At 37.9% G+C, this 26556-nt stretch overlaps 1 protein-coding gene across 1 annotated transcript in view; it reads right to left on the minus strand.

Moving 5' to 3' along the window:
* Positions 1 to 17757, minus strand: part of nxph1 (neurexophilin 1) — a 33375-nt gene extending 15618 nt beyond the window's left edge. The window contains exon 1 of the mRNA XM_044139114.1: positions 17279 to 17757. Within this exon, the coding sequence (XP_043995049.1) occupies positions 17279 to 17332 (54 nt within the window). The 5' untranslated portion in view covers positions 17333 to 17757. The remainder of the gene's footprint in view (positions 1 to 17278) is intronic.
* Between the last annotated feature and the right edge of the window lie 8799 nt (positions 17758 to 26556).

Consider the following 26556-nt stretch of genomic DNA (forward strand, 5'->3'; position numbering starts at 1 on the left):
GATATTAGTAAATTTGATAGAAAGTGAGTACAGTGAAGTTAGAAGTAAATAAATGAAGGGATTTCCATATTTATTCAGAAATCAAATAGATAGCTTTTAAATGTTGACATTCCATAGAGATTAAACTAATCCCACTATGCTTACTCTTCAAAGCATATTTCTATATGCTCTTCATTTTCATTCCCTTGATGCCAAACAATTTCTCCCCTTCATCCCAGTTTTTGCAGCCACTGAATCGAAAGGATAAAAAACCACCACAAAACCTTAACATGGATTTTTCTTAATCTCTGCTGTAAATGAAGAGCACTTTGCCTGAGATTAATGCTCTGTGCCCTGACTGAAACTTTAGTCTGAGGAGAGGAAAGCAGGTTGACATCAGTGCCTTAGGCTGAGATTCCTCTTTTCCAGCTGTATCTAAATCAAAGCCAGTGATGTGTCCGTGGCCAGATGTTAAAAGACTAAAGTCCTTTAGTCAATAAAATACATGCCCATATAACAGATGAGAGTCATTTCTGTTTGAGTTTTGGGTGGCAGATCATAAGGTTGTGCATAAAACAAAAATAAAAATAAATAAAATAGAACAAAATAAAATGTGGTCTATGAGTTTGCTGTGAAAAACTTACATCAGTCATAACTGTGCATAAAATTTAAATTAGGAAGACAATTATTAAAACACATGTTCTGCTTTCCGTAGGAGGTTGCTAATAATTTTTATTGGTTCACAGAACAGTGTGTGGGTGGACCGTAGCTGTATTTAAGGTCTGATTACATGGCTCCACAAAATACACATGTAGCCTCTTTCCTAGTGTGCGATAAAGAGATAAATATTAATCAACTTATGTTTCATTTAGTTTTAAACGTTTTTCTATACCTGCTATTATCAGACTGAGCTCTGTGTCAAAGTACATTCAATGCGTCCAGAACAGGTATAGTTGTTGTATGTCATCCTCAACATGTCATCAGTATCTAATTCTGATGATAATTTCTCAGATCAGATTGAAAATAGAGGTTGAATTTTTTCTGGACTACTTCTGCCGGAAACTCCTTACTGGTCCTCCTGAGGCGGGTCCACTTCAACCCACCATTCTGTGTTAGGATCATTTTAGTTAATCAGGGGCCTGCTAGCATTACAAAAAAATCATTTGCTTCTGGTTTGTAGAAATATGGAAAAGTTAGATTGGTAAGAGTCGCACCAATCTAACTTTAACATGCCTTCAAAATGTATTAGAGGAAAGAAAGACAACACGCCTGTTGGCTGAACGCAATGGGCTGAACAATAGAAACATCATACAGAAAAAAACTGCTGCACTGTAGTGTCTGGAAAAAGGTCACAACAAATCAATATCTCTGCTTTGCTGCTGTTCCAACTCATTGACTTTTATCTTGCGGTGAAACATTCAGAAGAAGAGGTCACTGAGTGGTTTGATGGGTGACGACAAGCAGAGGAAACGTTAGTGGTCAAACATCTCAAACAACAAGGACATTTAATTTTTTCACCTTCTTTATTCTATAACAATTTGTTTAATCAAATGTTCAAACACTAAAACTTCCACAAGACATCATATGTCAGTGGCAATGTATTCTAAAACCACATAGTGTTCTATAGTAATATTAATTAAAAAAACTAGAATTTCAAGCAGTTTTCAGCAGGTTCCAAGATTTAGCCAGAAGGTCTGCCCCCACCTTGCCGCTCTGCTCTGCTGATCAAGTTAAGAATTTGCAGGACAGTGCTTATAATTGGTGTTGTCATTACAATGCATTCAGCCTATGGGTGGTAATGAACAAGCAAGTCTGCCCACGTCACCATCCTCAGTCTGTGCACACTCCTCCCAGTTAGACCAGTCCCTCCACACAACTCTGACTTGAGTGAATCCAGTAAATCTTTCAATGTAGATAGGCATCAGTCCCTCCATGACTCTGTGAGGACAAGCAGGTATGATGGGTGGATGGATGGATGGATGGATGGATGGATGGATGGATGGATGGATGGATGGATGGATGGATGGATGGATGGATGGATGGATGGATGGATGGATGGATGGATGGATGGATGGATGGATGGATGGATGGATGGATGGATGGATGGATGGACATGTGGTCAGCCTGGCCTGCAGAACTCCCCATCCTCCTCGTTTCTGTTAACATTGTTAACATTTACAACACCAGCGCTTCTCTCAGAGTCTGACCATAATCCATGGAGATCCTGGCGGTCCCAACATGACCTCAGGATGGAAAGAGTCTGGAAGTTACTCAGCATATCAACATGACATCAATGTCCCACCTCCAGGAAAACCGCTCAGCAATTATAAATTGTCTGGCGGTTAAGAGAACTACACTTGTTGTGTCCTTGCATGCCGCCATGGAAAACCGTTAAATGAATAATTAATTGTTAAGTAAAGAAATAAAATAAATAAATAAGTAAATAAACTAGAATTAAGCTGTTAAATTGTCAGCCAATTTTCAGCAAATTTCCTGTTAACATATGCAACTTTTGCGATTGCCAAGAGAACTGAAAGTCACTGTGGCCATGATCGCTGCCATGGTAACTCTATACTATGGCAATCATAAGCAGATCAGTCTGATCATAACCTGAGAATTGTGTACTATGAATCATTCATAACGTCTAACCCTGGTGTCTTATGAGTAACTGTGGGAATTTCATTTTTTCCTCTGTCCCACTATATTTAGCTTGTAAAAGAGCAAAGCACATTAAGCTCACAATAACAGGCACAGCAGCTGAGCTGAAAGTTTGCTTCCCTCCCAAAAAATGCAGCTGTTCAAATAACTGTGAAATTCTGTGGAAGATTAAGTTAAACTCTGCAGCATCTCATCAAATACAGGCTCATATTGTGAAGAACTCAGGAGAGCAGATATGAAGAGGCTTTTTATTGAAAAGTTTTGTTGTGACTTTTACACTAAATCTCTGCATGGACATAAAAAACCTGGGCTGGTACTAGGATTGCCTCTTCACTGGTTCTGTAAAATAATTGATTAGGTTTTCCAATACAGTAAAACAACTACTTCATCTGTCAAATATGGGACAATTATGAAATGGCCTCTGATTACATATCCCAGCATTTTACCTGCCTGGCTGTCTACATGGCTAATATCATAGAGTAAAAGTAAAAAATATAATTTAGTCATGTTTGGATTTGGAATTTAGTTTCCTTTCAAATCATTGAGATCATATTAGTTATTATTTAGCCTTTTACTGTTGTAGGTTGAGATTGTGGTCAGAGATGGAAAAATCCATCCATCCATATTGAATTCCGATGGAAACACAGCTCAACAGACAAAACTCATGCCATATGCCAAAGGTACCAAGTTGAGTTAATTTATACAAGATAACAAACCTAGTTATTCACCTGAAGAAGCTCAGAATTGAAGGTCATATTAGCTCTGCCAGCTTTAGCATTGCAGATGCCTTTGACTTCTTTCTTTACACAAAACCTGTGTGCAACAGCTCAGAGGAATGAGTGTCACAGTGACTTTTCATAAGTCATATGACACCTTACATAGTTGCTGAAAACACTGGTTTATAATGAACTACTGCATATGTTGGAGCTGAAATATTCAATACTGATGAAGCAGCAATTCAGTGAAACTATACTGATACTGTACAGTATATAAATGGAAATTAAATGTGAGTCACTGGAGTGTCCATTGCTACCGATGGACAGCCATCATGTACAACAGAACTGTGACATGTCATAGTGACAACTTGCAAATCACAATCCTCATATACAGCTTTTGAATAACACAGACACACACACACACAAATACCCCACCCCTGCACACACACACATAGGAGTGAATCTTGGTGCAGTTTTAAAGGAGGCAAGCAGCCCTGTATGCTGGAGGGAAGATTTACTAAGATAAAATTACATAATGTAACTACAGCCACCAAAACACAAGGGTTTGTTTTCATTGAAATTAAGTAACACATTATCTTATCCTGAATCCAAATAAAATAAACATTCTGATACAGTTTTTGTCTTCAAGTCAATCATTTAAACCATTGTTTTTTGGGGGGGTTTTGTGTGGAGGTTTTTTTTTTGTTTTTTTTTCTAACAATTGAAAGTTCTGCAATAAAAGCATTTCTTAATTGTTCCTTTAGAACAGTTGGCATAAAGCACTGATCTTCCAGTTTTGAGGAATTTCCTGTCAGAACTTGATGGACTTGATTGTTGTATTTGCAGAAATGCAGCAAAGAGTTTGTTCAAAAGTTGGATATCAAATAAGCTAATTGCTTTATGAATAATCAATTAATAGTTGTTATCCTAGTTGTTATCTCCTACAGAGATTTTTAACCATAAAGAAGAGCGACAAAATATTTTTCAAAATGTGTGCAGGATCCCCAACAGCAGACTATGGACCTCCAATAAAAAGGAGCAAACATTCATTATGTAGACACAGCAGCTTATACAGCACCCTTCTCAATTATTGGAAAAATATGTAAAACAATAAAATAAAGTAAATTTTTCAATGCAGCAACATATGTCCACACTTAAAAGTTTTAATTCAGCGTGAAAATAATCCTGCATCATCATCATCATCATCATCATCATTATTATTATTATTATTATTATTATTATTATTATTATTATTATTATTATTATTATTATTATTATTATTATTATTATTATTATTATTATTATTATTATTATTATTATTATTATTATTATTACTACAAATTCAGCCATAAAATAATTATTGTCACCTCTCATTGTTCTCATGAAATAAATGCAACTTAAATTTTTTATTTATACTTATTAGAATAGAGGAAGTTTTAATTACTAATCCATGACTTATTTTCTCCCTGAGGTATAAAACTAACATTGCAAAAAGGTCCAATGTTAAAGCTGAGAAATATTCCATTCAACTATACGCTGATTTGTGTGACTTTCATGTAAAATGAAATTCTCTCCAGGAAACAGCTTTTTGCCTAAATGTGTCCCTTTGAACAGTCAGAGCAAATATTTATTAAAAATTAAAGCAACTGGAAGTGAGACCAGGCAGAGCAGAGCTGCTCATCAGGACCACACAGGACAAGAAGAAAAGTAAAAATATCTCAAAAGTAACAATTAGAGCAACTTTGAAGATTGGCATCTTTAGGTTCACTGAGTCTCCTTAGCAACCATTACTAATGCAGTATACATGTAAACCAGTTAATAGGATGCAAGTCAGTGATGGCCTTTTCCTGTTCCATCATCAGAACTGTAAAGATGTGAAGTTTGTTGAAAGCTGAAAACCTTAACTTGTTGACATGAGAGCAAGACTGGGAGTTACAGCCCGTTGTCCTGCTAACTGTTTGAAGGTCTGGCCTCAGTAACTCTTTCATCAGACACACAATCAACCTTTTACCATGACTGTCATAGTCCCACAACAATCTCTTGTTCAAAGATGTATGACAAAGTTTATAACAGCAGTATATCGTCTTTGGTCTGCCTTTTCTGCATTTAAGGTGGTAACACTATTAGTTTCCCAATTCCAGCTTGTTCTGCCTTCTACTTACAGTGGTTGTTCTTTTGTGACCATCATTCTTTTGTGACTGACATTTGATCCTGGTATGTACAAAACTACATCCAAAATTGTAAGTTATAAAACAAAAAAAGTTCAAATTTGCCAAAGAAGTTTTCTGTTCCTTAAATTTCTGACAGAATTTAAAAGAAACTCAATATCTTCAGTATTCCCTCCAGAAAGCTCTGTGATATAATCAGACTTCTCTCAGTCAATTCTCCAACACAGAGATACCTTCTACAAATCACTGTGACCTAGCTGCACTCTGTGGCACCAGTGACGGTATAATGGCTTTTAGGACCCAACAGACTGCTCAGGCCTTACTCTTAGCTACAAGTCCAATGTCTAGAATGCCTAGTGAATTCTCTAAAGAGAAAGGACAAATTATTGCAGAGACACCTCACTACCTGTTAGGATGGGACTCCCAGCAGCAGTAACTGATCTGCAAGAAGCTCTGGACTGAGAGGGATGAGAGGAAGAAAGTTATACAGAATCACAGATAGATGTTCAAACCCATAAGAACAATCAAAACGATTGAGGTTACACAACTTGAAAGTTAATAACATGCTGTGTTAATGTTTGATGTTTTTAGGACAAAATGACTGCCAAGCCTGAAAACATGTAATCCAACCCCACTCATCATGCTCTCAGACTATGCTGTTTTGTCACACTTAAGCTGGACATGTCTGGTGAGATCTTTGGTCCATTTCCAATCAATTTTCTAGTTGTGAAACAACTTTTACAATTGGGCCAGGACTCGGTCTACATGGTCTAGTGTACGGAGGATAGCGAGAAAAGATTAACAAGCCACTATCAGCTGCAGATCAGCAATCATACAGTCATACAAAAATTAAATCTGGTTTCTATTCAACAGGGCGTGGCACCACAGAAGCAGCACCTCAAGCAAAAGTTTCCTGATCCTATCGATCAATCAAACAATCAAATTTTATTTGTATAGCACATTTTAGCAGGCAGGCATTTCAAAGTGCTTTACAACATATCAAACACAAAAACACAATGCACCATAGAATCAACAATCAAAACACAACATTAAGTCAAGTTCCATCATTAAATTTGTAATTGATTACGTTTCAAATACAACTCTAAACAGGTGGGTTTTTAGTTGAGATTTAAAGGAAGTCAGTGTTTCAGCTGTTTTACAGTTTTCTGGAAGTTTGTTCCAGATTTGTGGCGCATAGATGCTGAATGCCGCTTCTCCTTGTTTGTTTCTGGTTCTGGGGATGCAGAGCAGAACCAGAACCGGAAGACCAGAGAGTTCTGGAAGGTTGATACAACAGCAGCAGATCTTTAATGTATTGTGGTGCTGAGCCGTTCAGTGATTTGTAAACTAACAACAGTATTTTAAAGTCTATTCTTTGAACTACAGGGAGCCAGTGTAGGGACTTTAAAACAGGTGTTATGTGCTCTACCTTCCTGGTTTTAGTGAGAACGCGAGCAGCAACATTCTGGATCAGCTGCAGCTGTTTGATTTGTTGGTCAGACCTGTGAAGACGCTGTTGCAATAATCAATGCGACTGAAGATAAACGCATGGATGCGTTTCTCTAGATCTGGACATAAGTCCTTTAATCCTGGAAATGTTCTTCAGGTGATAGAAGGCCAACTTTGTAACTGTCTTTATGTGGATATCATATGTATTAGATTTACTCATCTCTCATTAGCATTCATTAATATGTTTTTACACACAACATAACTGTAGTAAAAGTATGCATTTAGATGTAGTGAAGTTATAGTTTCCCCACACAGAGTGGCAAGAAAGTTCAGGAGGAGCACGTATTTTTGTTGAGTCGTTTCTTCTTCTTGGACAAGCAACTCCTCCTCTACCCTTCTCTGGCTTGAGACCGCGGCCTCGGATTTGGAGGCTCTGATCCTCATCCCTTCACCGCTCTAATAAAAGCTGTAGATCACAGCCAATAGCCAATAGCATCATCTGCAAAAAGCAGAGACCCAATCCTAAGGCCACCAAAACAGATTGTTTCAACACTGTGGTGCACCTAAAAAATATGTTCATAAATAAATCACAGATTTTTATTGATGAGAATCAATGACAAAAGAAAACCCTCACTGGAAACGAAACTGACTTAACAGCCCTTTTCAAAGGACCTGGTTCACCATATTTTGAAGTAACCCCACACATTTTTGCAGTTCTGTAAGCCAACGCAACCACACAACATCCAGAGCCTTGAGGACCTCTGGCTGAATGTCCACCCTAACCTAGAGCCTGAGGATTCTACGGCATGAGTCTAATGTGGGAGCTCTTATTTGTGGAACTATTTTAATTTAGCAACATTTAAATGCTTTTAAGCATGAAAGATGTATTCAAGTTCATGCTGCGGTTTTTCAGTTGGTTTAATTATTAATTTAATTATTGAATTGCAAAGAAGACAATTTAAGGTCAGGTTAGCTAGAAACGATTTTTATCCCCTTCAGCAATAAAATAATGATTGTAAAACTGCACCTTGGTTATCTCTGATAATAAGACTAGTTCCTAACACTTAACACAGTTTAAGTGTTAGGAATAACGAAAACAGAACATCTGTAAAAGGGCAAATGCTTTTCCATGAAACTGTGTGTGAAAATATGGAAGACATGAAGGGATTAAGGTGGAATGTAGCAAAAGCTACGGAGCAGTGTTTGCTAAAAGAAGAGGCCTTAGAGTTGAGGGTCAGCTTGATAAAGAAAGTTTTTCATGAGATTCTGAGGAAAGATTGTACAGAATGGGAAGTGAGAGGTCAGAGAGCAAGGCAGGGTGACAGAGAGACGGAGGACATGAGAAACAAGATAAGGGAGGTGTGAGAAGAGTCCCATTCTTTAACCTCTGAAGGATGACTTCCATCCTGCTGACTTATGATTGACAGACACCACAGACAAAAATCCTGTTTCCTCTGGCCTAGGTTATGGAAAGATGAAATTATTATTTCAAATCAATACAGCCCCAATTTCCAATGTTGCTACGGGTAACATTGCTTCATTACTTTATTCAGTCAGGATTTAATAAGAAAAATATTACGTCACATGACAGAGAAACAAAGCAAATCTTTGTAACTGTAATATTTCTATTTTTGAATCATTAAAATCTCCATTTGCAAAATCAAGTTCATTTTATTAAAAATATATTTCTTTAGAGCCATTGTATATTTCAGGATGACAATCTGTGTCTGTGGTACAAGAAGCTGGGACCCCGTGGAGAATAACTGATCAAACAATATTTCATGCACAGCTGTTAAATGAAGAAGTTTGTGCAGAAGGAAACCCCTGACATGTCAGTCTTTTTTACCCCAATCCTTTTTTTTTCCTCCGAAGAGCTTTTTATTGTGGTGCTAGTGGCTTGTATTTTTCCAACAGTAGGCAGACAGGAAGGAGAGGAAGACATGCGGCAAAGGTCATCGGGACCGGGAGATGAACCTGCAAATTCCGCGTCGAGGATTAAGGCCTCCAAACGTGGGGCGTGCTAACACCCTGCGCCACAACAGCACGCCCCTTTTACCTCAATCCTGATGATTAATTTACTAATCAATACATTTAGTTTCAAATTATGCTAATTCAGAATGAGTTTCTAAAACATTTAGCTTGTCTACAAACTCTAGTTTGCAATGTCAGAAGAGCATATTTTTTAATTGATTGTTGAGCAGAACAAGAATGGAAAAGAGTTTTTCTTTCTCCTTCAAAATGTAAGGACATTATGAAGGACTGCTGCCAATTTAGCCACTAAAAGCAATCGGCCGTCCGCTGTTGATGCAAGTCAGAAACTCAAAGCATCCATCCATCCATTTTCTGTTCACCCTTGTCCCATAGAAGGGTCGGAAGGGTTGCTGGTGCCTATCTCCAGCTACGTTCCGGGCGAGAGGCGGGGTACAACCTGGACAGATCGCCAGTCTGTCGCAGGGCATGACTCAAAGCAATCTACAGTTTTTTATCATTATTATTATTTTAGCCAATTTGAACAATAAACTGAATTTGATTGTATTGTTTGAAAACTAGGAATCTGTGAGACTAGTTTAAATTAACTATTTTTTATATGAAATGGATGTTATTTGTAAAGTGTCATCAGACCACATTAATTGTGAATTGGTGCAATATAAATTAACTGAATTGAATTGAGAGAGCAGATTTTTTTAGCTTCCATCTTCCGTCTTCCAAAAATATGGTACAAGAAATGTACCTTATTTTTGTTTTCCCCTATGTCTGTAATCTGTAAAATAGACTTTCCATATGAGCTACATTAAGGCATGCTTGAACTGAGGGTAGAGTGTAACACAATCACTTGATGTTTCATTTTGACAGCCTGAACTTTTTGTTTGGCAAGGAAAAAGGTATTTAAGGACTATACTGATGAACACAGCTGGAGAAGCTGAAGGCAATGAAGCTCACAAATGTGATGAAGAAACACAGAGATGAAAAATACCAGCAGCCATGCCCTGATGACTCCAGTGCTGAGGAAATTTGCTGCTGCACATTTAGATCAAGTAATGTATTGTCTACTCCTTCAGCTTAAAACAGACTGATGGTAGAGCTTAAGATCTCCTGTCACTTTAGATATCCATGCATTTCTCTAAATTATTAACTGAGGCATGAAAAAGCAGAGAAAAACTGGGAGAGCACAAACAGCCCAGTCTGACAGATGAATGTGTTCAGGACAAAAAGTCAGAGCATGAAGTTCACCTTTCCCACACATCCTCTTTATTTACCGCCTTAAAACTGGAAGTAAATTAAATGTTGAAGAGGAGAGCTGCAGAGCTGCAGATTGGAGTAAAGTAAAAAAAAAAAATCTGAATGTTCACAAACAAAACATGAAAGGTCTTTTGTGTAGCAAGTAGGGAAAACTTTTCACTAATGAAATTGACTGTGTGTTTTCATACAATAAAAGGCTAATTACTTTTAGTATTTGTACAAAATTAAAGCTGAATGTGATTAATGTGAAAATACAGGATTGCTCCTTTAGATGATTGTGCCAGTGAGACGCAGCAGCAGTGAATTGATGGCTGTTTGTAGCTTACATAAATAAAACTGACTCAGAATAAAATTGAAAGCTCCTTCTTGTGAACAAAGTGCTTTTGGTCAATAATATCACATATTTGTTGTGAGCAATTATCATTGTGTTAACAATGGAATATTATCATCACAAAAATTAATACACAATGTGACACTATGCTGCCTGTGGAGTAGAATAAGTAAACTATACATGTAATAAGTAGAATAATAAGAATAAATAGAATGTGTAATGTTTAAAATACAGAGGTATGGCATCTTAAAACTGCTGGAAATGATGCAGGGTGTGTAGTAAAGGCTTCCAGCACTAACATTACAGCAGTATTCATTAGACTTCACATGTGGCATAAATGCTGTTCCTAAAATACACAAAAACTGATCAGCTGTTTTCACTTTCTTAAGCAACCACATGGCCATGAATACCGACTGAAGCAATATATCACTATAATCTCTATATCCCTATAATATAAGGCCCGTAAAATTTAAAAATAAATTTGTTTGGTGAAAATAAAAAAGCTTTTTGTGGTGCAAAAGTTTTTCTGGAGACATCAGTGGAGTTGGACAGTTTTGTAAAATGTGACTGGATGCAGTGGATATGATATTTGCTGCCCGTATTAAAATGGGCAGAATGTATCAATTCTAGACCGAACTGTAATGTAAAAATTTAAAAATACCACAGATTCTGCTAGGAAATAGCCATCCAACAAAATTTAAGTCAAAATTAAAAAAGTTTATGAAAAATTATCCACGACAATACATTACAATGTTGATCATTTAAATTATTTCCTCAAATCTGCATTTATTGTCTTTATACTTTATGCATGTCCTTGTAAAAACTTCTAAAATTAATTTGACAGAGAAAATACTCCTGGACCAGTCTGGTGCAGTCTGCTTGTTTCTTAGGATTCTTTGTGTTATTTATCCAATCTGAATACATGACATCATTATTAGAGGAAATCAATAATCATTTATTTTGAATTTCAATGAAAATCTGTTCAATTTCAAAATGAAACTTGTAAGTAATGGTAATGATAGTGTTAAAAAAAATATGAACTGAGTCATTTGCAGATTTTGGCTCTGCTGAACAAACTTTCCCACATCATACTGCAAATATTTGTCTGGTATGAATTCAATGTAATGTTCTGGCTGTACAGAATAATTTGGACTGTTCTTGATTGTTTTTTTTTTTTTTTTCCTGAAGCAGGATCATGTCTCTGGGCTAAGGTACGATAACAGAAACCGCGTGGCCAGTCGCTGTAACCTAACAGGATGGGAAGATCTTAAGTAGGAGATAAAGGACATGGCTGGTAATCCTCTTTTGCAGCTCTGATGGCAGCTCCATCACTGCTGAGGCAGCCGAGGAAAACTGCCCCTGCCGCACAAACACACTACCTGCTCTGCCATTTCCACCAGTTGTCCACCCTGTTTCTGCATCTCAGCCTGCTCTATTTCACTGGTCAGTCAAGCTCATCATCATGTTCCAACCCAAGGCAATCCATTACCATACAATGTCCAATCCACTGCATGCATGTTTCTGCCTTGGAAAACCATATATAAAATCTAGAAACATTTCAGCTGAGTGTGTGCTTCATTTGTAATTACTGTATTGTGAATAAAAATAATTTGTTTTCTTGCCATTTTGATGTTGTGAGCAAAAAATGAATTTTGAGTAAAGAGAAAGCAGATCCAGAGAGAATAAGTATATAGTTAAATTGATTGCTATTTTTTTTTAATCTTAATTAATAATTAGGCTCTATGCAATAATAGGTGGAATTTTGTATATGTGTTACTGACATGGAGGATCCAGGTAGCTGCAAACCCTCCAGATGACAGTCATCTCATGTGAATGAAGGAAGCAGCTGTAGCGCCGGCTCAGCCCGCTCTGCTGCAGAGGCTGCGACAGGCCCACACTCACAAGACTATGGAACACCCACAAACTTAAAGCAGGCTGCACCAGGTTATCTAGTCACTTCCTTCCTTCAGAGACACTTCTCTCCCAGGCCTGCATCAAAGCTCTGTTATCAAGGTATCACACACTTCACCATAAAAGGATTGCTTTATGTGGAGAGAGAAGTGAGAAGATTTAGACTTCCCCGAGATTAAACCTGGGTCAGAGCAGGGCTGGGTACTCAGAGCAACGCCCTTCAACAATCAGCTCCACTGTTGACCTCTGAACTGAGAACGCAATTGAAAATCTAGACCAGTGCATGGAGTGAAGAATAGAGGCTGTAGTCATTAATCACAGAGTCCTGCCTCTTCAAATACAAACATTCACAGAGAAAAGTAAGTCACACTTGGTGGTGACTTACTAATATTTAGTCATGTCAAGTCTAATATCATTAATGTAATAAATCCAAAGCAAAGTTCCCTCATTTGCCGTTTCTGGCTTTTAGCCGTTGAGTGCATGGCAAGAAGAAAACCAACCTGGTGCTGTCCATGGGGACTTTCAGGGCAAACATCAAGGTCAGGTGCTGCTGCGGGTGTTTGTGGAGCCAGGGCGCTTTGGGCGGCTGAGCTCACATCATGAGGCTCAACACTCAGAGAAAAGGTCACAGTTCATGGTGGAAGAAATTTTCAGTCACCTTTACATGTCATCCTGCCGACCCAGACACACAGCAGCTATGTAACGTTACATTTAATCATCAGCTCCTTTAATCCAATTCAAAAGTAAGTCAAGGTTTTTAGATTCTTACAAACAACCGTCCTTTGATTACATGAAGGAATCGATTGTTAGTAGAAGTTTAGTTCTTCATGAAAAGCTGCAAATGTTGCAGAAGAAAGTGAGCAATGGGAATCTGTTTCTGTGCGGAAAAGGACCCAGATCAGTTGGTGATTAATTTTATTTCTGTGCTAATTTAAGAGGGAAAACAAATCACAGCATTTCAAATTTGTATTGTTGTTTTTTTTTTGCTAGTTTTGTTTTGTTTTTTGCATGAGCCATGACATAATTGGTTCATCACCCTCGAGATATGGCTTATGGTTTTAGATCTGAGCTCCAACAAAATATTTACAACACAAATAATCAGATTTTCATCTGTTGTGTTAAATGTGAGAGGTATTTAGTGAGTGGAATATCGAGGTGTGTAAAAAGTTACTTTTCAGTGCTCTCTGATGGACAAATGGTGTAATGACATTGCAGCACCGGCAGGTTGGTATGTTTTCGTCTCGTCTCATTCTCCTTAATCTGACATTTACAGGAAAGGTTCCATGCAAAGAAAAGAGTTTAATGTCCCTCATTTATTAGATGAACTGTAAGCATTTATTGGAACAGAACAACTCAAAGTAAGTTTTAGATGTGTTGTTTGTTCTGATTGCATGCTACACTTTACAGTTTGACTGGACAATTTTATCATTACTATGTTTCTGGTGCAAGCAACATGAATAAAAATAAATCAGATAGTACAATTCAGCTTAATTTAATTTTTGAATATGATTGTGTTTTAATTCCCTTAAGTGATCAAAAATTCCATCATTTCGTGACTGTTTATAAACGTGATTCGTCCGAGACCTGGGTTAAATTTCCTACATTCTATAATGTTAAAACCAACTCTCATGATTGTGCCATAAATTCTGCTGTTTGAAAGCTGTGGAGTCGTCTCAGAAAGCGATAGAAGCAGCTGGGTAGCTGTTGTCACTGGAGGGGTAGACGACCCCCTGTATGTAGGCTAATGAACGGAGCAAAGCTGGAAAACTGGCTGAATAGAGGTAGGTAGATTTCTGAGGACGAACTCTGAACACGTTTGTTCAGTGTTCCTTTGTGTAGTGGAGAAACACTTTAAAAGATGAGCCAAGGTTCAACAGGGAATTGAGAAAATGTTCATTTTGGAAGGAAAAACTCTCAACAGCTCTCACTTACTGGCAACATGCTGCAAATGTCCAAGTGTGTATAGCAGGTAGCGTGAGATAATTAGAAAAAAAACTCTTAAATAAAATTAGATCAAACATTTTCTGATCTTAATTTGAGCTTCAAATTGTTCAACACAATTAGTTGTTTTTAACATCTTAAAGGTTTATGATCGACTCTGGTGGTTGTTGTGGGGAGATCAGTGTGATGTGGGCTGTGTGGGGGTCTGGTGCTTTTCGTGGGGCGGTCACACTGTGTGAGTTGTGCTACACTGATCTCTGTGGGACATTTTCTCCTCCCTGCAGCGTAGAACACTTGACTCTGCAGAGCCCATTTGCATTGTTTTATAATAACACTTTAATGCGACAACAATGGCTGCTGCCAGTGGGACATCTTGAGTTGGTCCCAGGAGAGAGAAATCAGGAGGGGTTGGGAAAGCTGCAGCACTGACTGGAAAAATGTCAGACAAAAAATAAGCTTTCCTTGTGTGAAATAGTAGAATCAGTGTCTTCACTCCAATCTAAGTGATCAGAGGAGCCAAACAAATGACAGCAACTCTACAAATCGCTCCACATTAAAAGAGATATTACACCAGGCAGCAATAAAGCAACCAAAAGTTACACAAAATACAAGATATATTGCTAAATATGTTAACTTAAAAAACAGATCACGAAATTATACATGTAAAAATTATTATTATTATTATTATTATTATTATTATTATTATTATTATTATTATTATTATTATTATTATTATTATTATTATTATTATTATTTTAAATAAGATGAACATGTTTTTGTTCTTATTTCTCCAGTGAAGTCTCATTTTAAAATGTACAAATTAATATCATCTGTTATACTGGTATTAAAACCAAATGATATATATATATTTTTCATGACAACTTGTTGAAGGGATCAGAGAATAAAATGAATAAATGCATGAATGCAAAGTAATTTTAATGAAATAAGGCAGTTTTACTATTCAAAATCTGTTCAAATTCTGTTAAAACGGTATGAAATTCAAAAGGATTAAATAATTAATGTAAATCATGACGATTTAAAGGGGTTAACTTCAATAGAGTAAACACTCCATCAAATCCATAGATACCATGTTCAATTGTTTAAATAAAAAAATAAATAAATAAATAAAATAAAATAAAAAATAAAAAAACATCACTGTTAGCGGGGTGTTTTAATTTAATAGCGGGCCCTTGTGCCGGAGAGGCGCCAGTACCTGGGCTGCGCTGTTATCGGGGTCAAGGCGCGGCTTTCAGACAAGAAGCTTAAGCAGACAATAGTCTTTAACACGAAATAAAACCGTCAAAGTTCAGCTGTAATCCCCGGCTGCTGCCTGCAGACGGGCTGGCTCTGAGCCTCTGTGCGCTTTTCCAGCGCGGAGAGCAAAGAGGAGACAGAAATGTCATCATCAGTGCGCTCAGACAGCATGCACAGTTAACATTACCATGGACATTCTGGAAAGAAGAAAACAGGGAAAGAAAGAAAAGATCTTCATGTTCTGTCCATAAAGATATAAGGACTAATGAATAATCAAGGAAACACTCAGTCAGGGTTTGAGCCGCAGGTAAAAAAAAACAAAAAAAAAAAACAAAAAAAAAACAGAAAAATAAATCGGATCAGTGGGATGTAAAATTAGCTTTTGAAATTCAGCCAATTTTATTAACACTAATAAACCTGGTTAGTGTGATTACCGTGGTAATCCACTGATTGGGTTCTGAAAATCAGCGCATTTCGTAAATGAGTTTGTACACCAGACCGAGAAGTTTAGGATACATTCAGCACCATGGAGAGCTCTTCACCCTGAAATACGGTTCTCTAATATTTTTCTGTTCTTAATTGTAAAGGAAAAAAAAAATTCTAATATTCAAACAATGCCCAGAACACTAAAATAAAACAAACAAATAAATGTTTTAACCAATTCATGCTAATGATCTAAAATTTGAAAAGCAAACAAAATCACATGAAAGATGTTATTGTCAATGACCGTGTTAAAATGATACATTCTGAAATTACAAAGTTAAAGTTATTTAGAGGGAATAAATGAGAGTCTCTATGGAGCATATTTAGTTTTTCAAGAAAAGGTTTTAGACGTTTATGCAACAAACTGGAAATGTTCTAAAGATTTCATTTCACTCTTATCTGTTTGGAATTCGACTCTGAACTCATGTTTACTTTTTTGTATTTCAGATTAAGACAATTACAAAAGTCACTGATTCTAAAATTGAATTGCAACTATTCTTGGAAAAAAATATCTAAAAGACAAAGGACAAAAACGACATCAGTATGAAAGCAACCTGTGGTCTGCAGTAGGCTGAGTCTTGTTATTTATTTATTTTTTTCCTGACATGATACTTTTATCATTTAAAGTGGATGAGATGAAGTCAAAAATCTTTTATATGAAGTCAGAGCGGCCGCTTAGCGCGTGCCATGGAGGTGATTTCACAGTTGCTGTAAACAAGAGCGCCCTCTTGAGACGGTTACCTGACAACTACACTCACAAAGCTCAGTTTTAGCCACCAGTTGTTGTTTTCCCGAATAAGAGGACAACAGATCTTATTTAAATAACACAAGTCATATCATGAACAAAACCACTGCCTCAATATCAAGACACGGATCTGTGATTTTTTTCCATTTGGTTCATTATTTGGTTTTTTTTTTATTTTTTTTTTTTTTTATCAAAGATTTAAAGAGCATTTTAAGAACTTATTTGTCAAGAATGCCATTTCGATAACTTTGAGGTGAAGAGGTCTCTCCTGCTAACTTGACTCTGTTAAACAAACATTTATCTGCAAGGACCGGAATGGCTTTATGGTTTCTATCACATCACATCAGCTGCCTGGTTCAACTTTAGAGCATCTGTGCAAGAAATCCAGAGAAGCGCAACTCACCAGGCAGAGAGCAGGCGTCAGGAGGAACACGGCGCACCAAGACGTCACCTGCATCCTCCCGGAGCTCAAACTTCCACTAATTCCCTCGAGTGACGGCTTCAGCTCTCACGACCATGAATCCACCTGGTGTTCCCCTCACAGTGCGGTCAAGCCCCTCAGCTGACCAGGCAAAAAGGAAGCAACGTACCCCATAACTGCAGGAGAACAGCTGAGAGTTGGAGGGTGGAGTGGGGCAGCAGGTACCCGGAGAACCCGCCGAGGAGGCTACTGGTCACAGCGGAGCGGCGTTCTGGTTGAGTGGGGAACGACCGAGGTGCGGAAGTTAGCTGAGAGTTAATCCAGGTGAAGGCAGCAGCAGCAGCAGGGTCATAGCTGGGAGCAGGCTCTGGTCCTGGTTGTCTGGCGGCTGGTGCGCGCAGCGGTCGGAGCTTTTGCCGATCTGAAGCGAAAGGCTGAGCTGTCCGCTTTATAACGCGCGTCTCCGACACAAGGCAGGAGGAGGGAGGGACGAGCTGAGGGCGAGAAAACTAGGCAAAATAAAACGGCTGGACGTTTGTTTATAAGGGACAAGGACGCAAAATGCCAAGTTTCTAATCTCCGTGTCTTTGATCAGGCGAAACTGAAGAAGTAAAACTAAAGATTTTGTTCACTTGAAGCGGGTGGATGTTAGTTGGTAGTTAGTCCTGATGGCTTCATCCTCTAAGAAAGAGAATCTCACATCTGAACGAAATCTGCCTGTTCCTCCATTAACACACTTTAGTACCCAAAGACATAAGTGCACTAATGTCTTTGGGTTTGTTGTTCATGGTGAAAATTAAGACAAGCATTGTTTGTACTTTTCTTTTTTCTTTCTTTTTTGTGACACATTGATACATTAAGATATAGTTTTAATACTACCAGGCATGTTTGAACGTTTAAAACATACACGCACACAGCACCCCCCCCCCCCCCACACACACACACACACACACATTTATCTCACCCCAGATCTGAAGTTTAAAGCTAAACCCAGAAACTAATAAGCCCTTTGGGTAAAATCGTTGTCTTATGGTCTCAGACATATGCTTAATTAACACACTGTGTAGAAATCATTGCTTTGTGTAAAATACATTTCTCATAGAGAAAGCTGTTAGGATCTGCTCTGCAGTGCCTCTGTCTCATCATGGTCTGTTTAGACATTCAGATCTGCTTCATGCAGCACTAAGAATCCAGCTCTTTGACTTTGGTTTATGAGTTGGTCTTGTTAGATCACCTCTGGATTATCTGAAAGTTAAATCAGGTAATTATCTATTTATTGTACAGAAAATGCAGTGATGTAAAAAAAAAAAAATTGTTCAGAAATTTTCACATGCTGATTTTTAATATCATTCTCTAAAGTCATTTACACAAAGGCCCTAAATTATTTAAGCCTCTGGTAAGTTTTAATTTGCTTCCTTTTAACCAAGAAGTGTGGTTTTAATAGGAAACAATCATTGCTCCAAAATAATTATAGTAAAATAACGTTTAGTGTTGGAAGACGTCCTCGCCTTTATTTCTTCTATTCTGTAGCTCAGATTCCAGTTGGGACTGTTGGCCACTGCAGCAGATTAACATTCCTGCCAGCCTGGTGAAACACGTTGGTCATAGACAAGGTTCATGTAAACCAAAGAGTACAAATAGCTGTAGGCTTTATGTTATATATTAAAGTTACATATGCTTGAATGGCATAAATCCAGGGATTTGCAGGAGTAAAATCCCTTTTCCACAAAGTACACAAGTAATTGACACGAGGTTAATTCAACAAGGCTACATTCTCCTGTTGTTTATTCATGTTTCCACTATTTGCATTTGCACTCTGTATCATTCATATCAATCAATCAATCAATCAAATTTTATTTGTATAGCACATTTCAGCAGCAAGGCATTTCAAAGTGCTTTACATCAAATCAAACACAAAAATACAATGCAACATAGAATCAACAATAAAAACACAACATAGTCAGATTCCGTCAATAAATTTGCAATTGATTACGTTTTGAATACAACTCTAAACAAGTGGGTTTTTAGTTGAGATTTAAAAGAAGTCAGTGTTTCAGCTCTTTTACAATTTTCTGGAAGTTTGTTCCAGATTTTTGGTGCATAGATGCTAAATGCCGCTTCTCCTCGTTTGGTTCTGGTTCTGGGGATGCAGAGCAGACCAGAACCAGAAGACCTGAGAGAGACTAATGGTAGCTAATACACAGCTACACAGGTAGCTGTGTATTAGCTACGATTAGTTAGCTAATACACAGCTAACTAATGGTAGCTGTGTATTAGCTACCATTAGTTATGGTAGCTAATATTATTTCCTGTTATAACCTGAGCTAGTGGGAGCACATAGATATTGAATAAGAGGGGTCCTAGGATTGAACCTTGGGGTACCCCACATGTGACCTTTGACCTCTTTGATGAGAAGTTTCCAATTGAAACAAAGAAATCCCTGTTCTTTATGTACGATTCAAACCAGTTAAGCACTGGACCGGAGAGTCCGACCCAACTCTCCAGTCGATTCAGTAGTATGTCATGGTCAACAGTGTCAAAAGCTGCACTGAGGTCCAACAGAACCAGCACTGTGGTTCTCCCACAGTCCGTATTTATATGGATGTCATTGAACACTTTTACGAGGGCAGTTTCTGTGCTGTGGTGAGACCGGAAACCAGATTGGGAGGAGTCAAAGCGGTTGGTTATCGTTAGGAAGCTATTTAACTGTTTACACACAACTTTTTCAATAACTTTGCTGATGAATGGGCATCTTCACTGTTGTCCAACTTCAGAAGAAGAAGTCATGATGCTCTTAGTATTTGGTCCCCTACAGCCACTCTGCTTCCTTCAGAGATGCTGTGACACAGAAGCTTATTGTCTGCACAATAAGCCTCCAGACTTATTGTCCATGATTGTGTGTGGACATAACATGTTACATTTTTAAACAGATGGGACTGTTTAAATTTTGTTATTTAAAAAAAAAAAGTTTGTGGCCCTCTACACCACAAACTGTCATAAGGTGGATTGGTGGTGGTGAGGCAAAACGCAGCAGACCCAGATGGTGTGTAGATGCAGGAATTTTAATGATAATCAAATAAACAAAAAACAGTTCTCAGACCTGGCAGCACTGACGGAGCGGAAGGCTAATGCTCCCAACAGGTAGCGACAGGGACAAACGAGGACTTAACAGTCAACTCTAAACTGAGACGTAACCAGACGTACCAAGACGTACACAGACTGCGAAGACGTAGGACCCGACGAAGACAGACACGCACAGGTGACACTAAATACACATGAGGTAATCAGGGAACGAGACACACCTGGGGACTAATCACGGGGAGACAGGACAACACAGAGACTCAGACACACAGGAAACTCAAAATAAACACCAAAAAACACAGATCACGACACAAACAGCAGGTTGTCTGCTTTATTTTTTTTGTGTGGGTGTTACTTTTTTTGGAGACTAAATTACATCAATGTGAAAATATGTTAAGCATTATTTTATCTTAAGTATAAATTGAATACTATATACTATTTCAACTGTTTGTTAATAAGTAGTTTTGTCTATATGTTCTTTTAGGGACATTCATGATTTCTATCCAAAATGAAAATGAGTTTGACAGCTCTGTGCTAACTCACGTCTGAGGGGATTTCCTGGAGTTTGATTGGCTGTCAGGATTGGCTGGTCAAAACGAGCTCCTCTGGAGTGGAACACAAGTTAACCTGAGACGTTCTTCCACCTTCAGGAAAAGAACCTCAATGCTATGTCCAGCCAGAACATTTGAAGAAATTACCTCTTCATGAAGAAGTAATTTATGTCCATTTCTGTGGACATAAGTTTTATGGACTCAGCGATGGAGAGAAGAACATGCAACAGGAAAACCTAAGCATGGCCCAATGACCCGACCGGTAACTAATCATAAACGGAAAAAGCAAAATTGATTATTCAAGGTGAAGTGGCATTTGCTTGTTGTACAGTTTGAAATATGAGAAAGTCACAGTTTAGTGTTTTTGCAGGTTTTATGTTGATTGTACATAACTTGATTCAAGAATACAGAAAAGTGAAGTTAACAATTTCAATAATTAACTTTTTTGCTGTCTAATAATTTGTTTGCATACTTTTTAAGTAAGATCCATTAGTTTTATTTGGGAACAATCTGAAAAGTAAATGCTACATTGAGTCTCTATATACTTCTGTTACAAAGGTTTTAATATTTGGAATCAAATGTGATCATTTGTAAAGTTACACTGCGACAGACTGGCGACCTGTCCAGGGTGTACCCCGCCTCTCGCCCAGGACGCAGCTGGAGATAGGCACCAGCAACCCTCCTGACCCCATTAGGGAAGAAGGGTGTACAGATAATGGATGGATGGATGGATATAAAGTTACAGAATAATAAAAACCTGAAAAGGAAGTGGTTTAATTTCCCTGATGAACCAGTGTGAACACTAAATGCTCAGGATGTGTCCAGTCAGCTGTCACACCGATCAGAAACCAGTAAGTTTTCTCCATGGCTCTGTTTTCTTATCAGTCTGTGTTAGTCTTTTTAAAAAATCTGCATTAAAATGACATTGATTCATTTTGGTATTCAGTCAAGTACTAGCATTATTTTAACATTATGATAGCAGAATACACCATTTTTAATTTTAAAATGATCATTGTGGCTATTGTTACTGTTTGTGTTTCTAATGATTGCTGATGTTCTCCATTTGACAGTAAGGCCTTTGATAACTCTGAGGGAAATGACTGATAAAGAAGCAGAGGTGTTGTAATCAATTCAAGCAAACTCCTAATAAATGAAGGATAACATTTTACTGATGAATTCCTAGGCTTAATGGCAATAAATCCTCTTAACTTACTGTAATGTATACACCTTAAAATCACTATCAGCATATAATTAAACCAATGCACAGTTTAAATTACATATTTAAAACATAAACTTGTCACATCATCAAAATGCACTGTGTCTCTATGAATGGGGCTAAGATACATTTTATAAGCTTTGTTAAAACTTATCTTGTCTCTATATTGCTGTTAAGCTGCCTCTACACTGACAGTTAAGCAAGAAAACATTTTTTCAAAAGAAAGGCATAAGAACTTAACTTTCTGAGTTATTAGTAGGTTATTTGGACATTGTAGTTAACATTTTATCTCCATATTTCCCAGATACTGCAATTCGTTCTTATATTTAATCTTGACTTATGTTCGTTCCTTACATTGATATAGTAACATGAATGAATTTGTTGTCAGATTCAAAGGCAGCATTGACTTCCACTGTTTTTTTATAAAGTTGTTCATTTAAGCAAATGACAGGCATGATTATGATGGTTTTTTTAAGTTAAGAATGGTTTGGTAATGTATGTTTTGGGCTTACGCATTTAATCAATCTGATATTGTAAGTTTTTCAGTTTTTCTTTATGATGCATGCAAGTATGATGTATTTCAATTCCTCATAAACCTCAATAAAAATATGTTATTTGTTTGGTGAGATGTCTGGCGTACACAGTCTATTTAGTGTAGCATTAATGGATCTGTGATTGATTTCATTGGTCTCGTGAAGAAATCTGTTGACACACATTCACCTGAATTATTTAAGCCTGGCTTAACGGCTGCAACTCCTGACTGGTTTGGTCTTTGAAACGGATAGGGGCAGAATGAACTGATGGCGCTATGTCAGGCCTAGCTTTCTCTCTTCTCCTGGATTTCTGAGTCCTACTTCTGTGAAACAACTCTCTGGTTTTCAGACAATGAGATTGTTAAATCTTAGATGTAGCATTTTCTCAGTATTCCACAAAACATCTGAGTTTGAATGTTGGTGACCACCATGGAGTGGATGTTTGTGGTAACAAAGTTGGTATGCAGACATAACTCGAATTCTCTAGTTCTAGTTAGTTGATGTATAAAATCTACATAACTTTTTTGTAATATCTTTGAGCCTAACCTATAGATTTCACTGTTTCCATATTGCACTTGTGACGAGACATAGTAGATATTTTTATTTTGGTGAGGGGAGGGATTGGGGAGGTGAACAGCAAAGAAACAACTGCTTCAGTAAATCCCCAGGAGTCTCACTGCTACAACATTGCAGTGGTTTGGTGGCATCTCCATAATTCAGCAAGCAGGGCTGATGGGATCACGCTCTGAATGGCCCAGATAGCCTTCACAGACCCCGCATGGCACATGGTGCTGGACCAGGCAGTTGTAAATCACTGCAGCCACCTGACTTCTATTCTGTGTGTAATGAAGTGTGTTCTGGTTTACAGTGAGGTAATGGGTCCACAATTCAGAGTTACCTTGACATTTCCTAGTTGCTGATAAAATATAGCTATTTTTTTCAGAAAGGGCAGATTGGAGGGAACAGAAGATACTAGTACCATCAGGACTTCATGTACACTTTTTAATGAATAAAAGCCACATCTACTTCAGGACACAATCAGATAAAATGTGGTTTTAAAGAACAGCAGCAGCATTTTGCTTTGTGACAAGGTCCTGTTTACTCTGAATGACTTTGTCCACTTATTCGTCCAATTAGTGATGATGTTCAGGGTTCTACATGTTGTTCATGTAGAACTTTTGCTCATTGAGCTTCCATCATGTTCTGCTCTATCCTCAGTCTGATCAGCTAATGCAGAATTTATTTTACTTAATTTACCAACATTCTTTTAACAGGAGGCCTGCTTTGGCTGGTGTACAAAAATGAATATTAAAATATGAAGTAAGCAAGTGTAGAGTAAGTGTAAGACGGGAGCTCTGGAGAACCCAGATCTTCCACAGCAGTGTGTTACCAGTGATTGTGATGTAAGTGGTGTGAGTCTAAAAGATTGATAACTATTTTGAAAAAAAAAAAAAAAAACAGATGCTAGCAGAACTTAGGCAGTCTTACACAAAGAACATCCTTGTTCCTCAGTCACACACCTGCTTCCCTATTTTAGCTCCAACTCGTCTTTCATTGATGAAGTATAATCAGGAGGTCAAGTTGCTAATTTTCCAAATACATGTTGTGATTCCCATTCAGTGCAGAGGGAAATAAATTACAGGGAGGCATCTTCCTAATAGCTTATCATTGGACTGCAAAAGAGCAGGAGATAAAGACGAGATGGAGGAAGAGGATGATTGCCCAGCTGAGGGACGCTGGCGCCCGGTGGTATGAATATGTTGTGCTGGCTTGGCTCCATTACCGATTGTGAAGGCAGATGTTGCTGTGAGCCCTCAGGCATGAACATGACGTGAAGGCAGCGGGTTTTCCATGGCTGCTGCCCAGCCAGCTGACACCTTAAGTGTCACTCTGCATTGGCAGAGAGGAAGAAAAGCCAAACTGGTCTTGACCAGAAGGGCTGGGGGTGCACTTCACACCATGTGCAGGGACAAAAGACCTGGTGATCTGCAGTCACAGCTGAGTGTACCAGAGCTTTTCAAGCTTCTGTGGAGGATGGGTGGGCTGAGGGGGAGCTGACAGAGACAAATGACTGAGCAGAGTGTCGGTCACAGGATGCAGCTGCTGCTCATCAATTGCTTCCTTATTACAATTAGACTGACTGCCACTTTGAGCTTTAAAGAGCAGGAATGGAAAGTCAAGTTTCCATTTGGTTTATTGATGGGTGCGAGTTGCACATCCTGAAATGAAGCAGAGCGAAAGAACAAACTTTATAAAAACTTCAGGAGCTTTGTCCAGGAAAAGTTTTCCTTTGTCTTTATTTTTTTAATATTGTCATTAAAACATTTTTGGAATAGATACAGTAGATACAAAAAAACCATGAAATATGTTTGTTAAAGCACCAGCTTCCTTCTTCAGTAAGGACTGGATCTCTTAAATTGTAAGCTCAGTGCCATAAAGTTTCTTCCAGGTTTATTGCTGCTGAATTTTCTCCTCAAACTTTCAATCTGGTGCCAAACTTCCCACCTAATGTAAACAGTTTGCTCATTTTGCATATCACTCTCTGTTATGTTACAGTCAACAGAGACTGAAAGGCAAAATGAATCCAAAAATATAGATATTAATCTATTTTCTATTGAACAGTTACTACATCTTATAACACGATTTTAGAAAAAGAGGGAGAAAGTGGAGAGACGGGGATAGATGAGACATATGGCCAATAAAACAGCAGTTTTCTAGTCATACTTGAGCACTCAGCATTCACCCAGCTGCATTAAAATGTTGATCATGGCACATTAGACTACAGAGAGGAAGGAAGCAAAGATCACATCTGTAACTTTCAGGTTGTCTTATGTTTCACTAGAGCGTGAATGTAAGTTCCACACAAATATGCAACAACTCTCTCTCTTAAATGATGCCAGATTATTGAATTCATGATTTTGGATTTTACTGATAATTCCAATCAGCTTTTAAACAACCAACAGCCATTCAGCCATCAGAATATATATAAAAAACACCTATTGAGATGCATATTGTAAATTAAACATTTTGTCAAAATCCATGCAATAAAGAAAGCTGTATTTACTTTGAAAATTAATTCTGTGCATTTGTCTTTCCAAATGTCTTTAAATAAAAGTAAAAAAAAATTCTGCCTCCTGTTGCTAACAACATTCATTTCTACCTAAGCTCTAACATGAAGTAGACAACATGTGAATTTGAGTTATCATTAAAATCGTAATATACCTTATTACGTATACTTTAATTATGCTCGAACATTTTTACAGGTCTTCTCACATATACTTGACAAAATGTGGTAAAAAAAAGTTTAACTCTGCTTGTCTGTTTCATGCCTCTCCCAACAATACCCCCATGTTGCCCATATCAGAGACCAGCATTGCACTGCCTTGACTGTAGATCACTGAAAACTGCTGCATACCCCTGCATGGTCAAACAGTATGGTATACATAAACTGCTTTTTAAGAAACACTGGTGAGGCGGGCGAGCAGCACCATCGGGATAACTGGTAACTCAGAATAACAGACAAGGTTAAACAAATGCATGCATTCAACCACATTTGTCAGCAAAAAGACATGATGTCTTTATGCTGAACAATTATTCACATGCTCAACTATTTGTAGGAACATGTAAGGCTGTCATGTTAAGTATGTTTTTTTTCTTATCTTTTAAGAGAAAAGTCCAGAACTTACAGACAACTGAAACATGGAGGGAACAATGGAATCACGAGTCATGAGTCCACAGCACAAGATCCAGAAAGCAAAGATGTAAACAGACCTGCTTAAAGCTGCAGGGGAAACCAGGACCAGATGTGTCTCCTCAACAGAACAGAGTGCAGCTGAATGGGGACTAGGACACTGTCTGGTCCCAATACTCACACTGCAC

The sequence above is a fragment of the Gambusia affinis genome, linkage group LG14, assembly GCF_019740435.1.
Source record: "Gambusia affinis linkage group LG14, SWU_Gaff_1.0, whole genome shotgun sequence".
NCBI classification, from domain to species: domain Eukaryota; kingdom Metazoa; phylum Chordata; class Actinopteri; order Cyprinodontiformes; family Poeciliidae; genus Gambusia; species Gambusia affinis.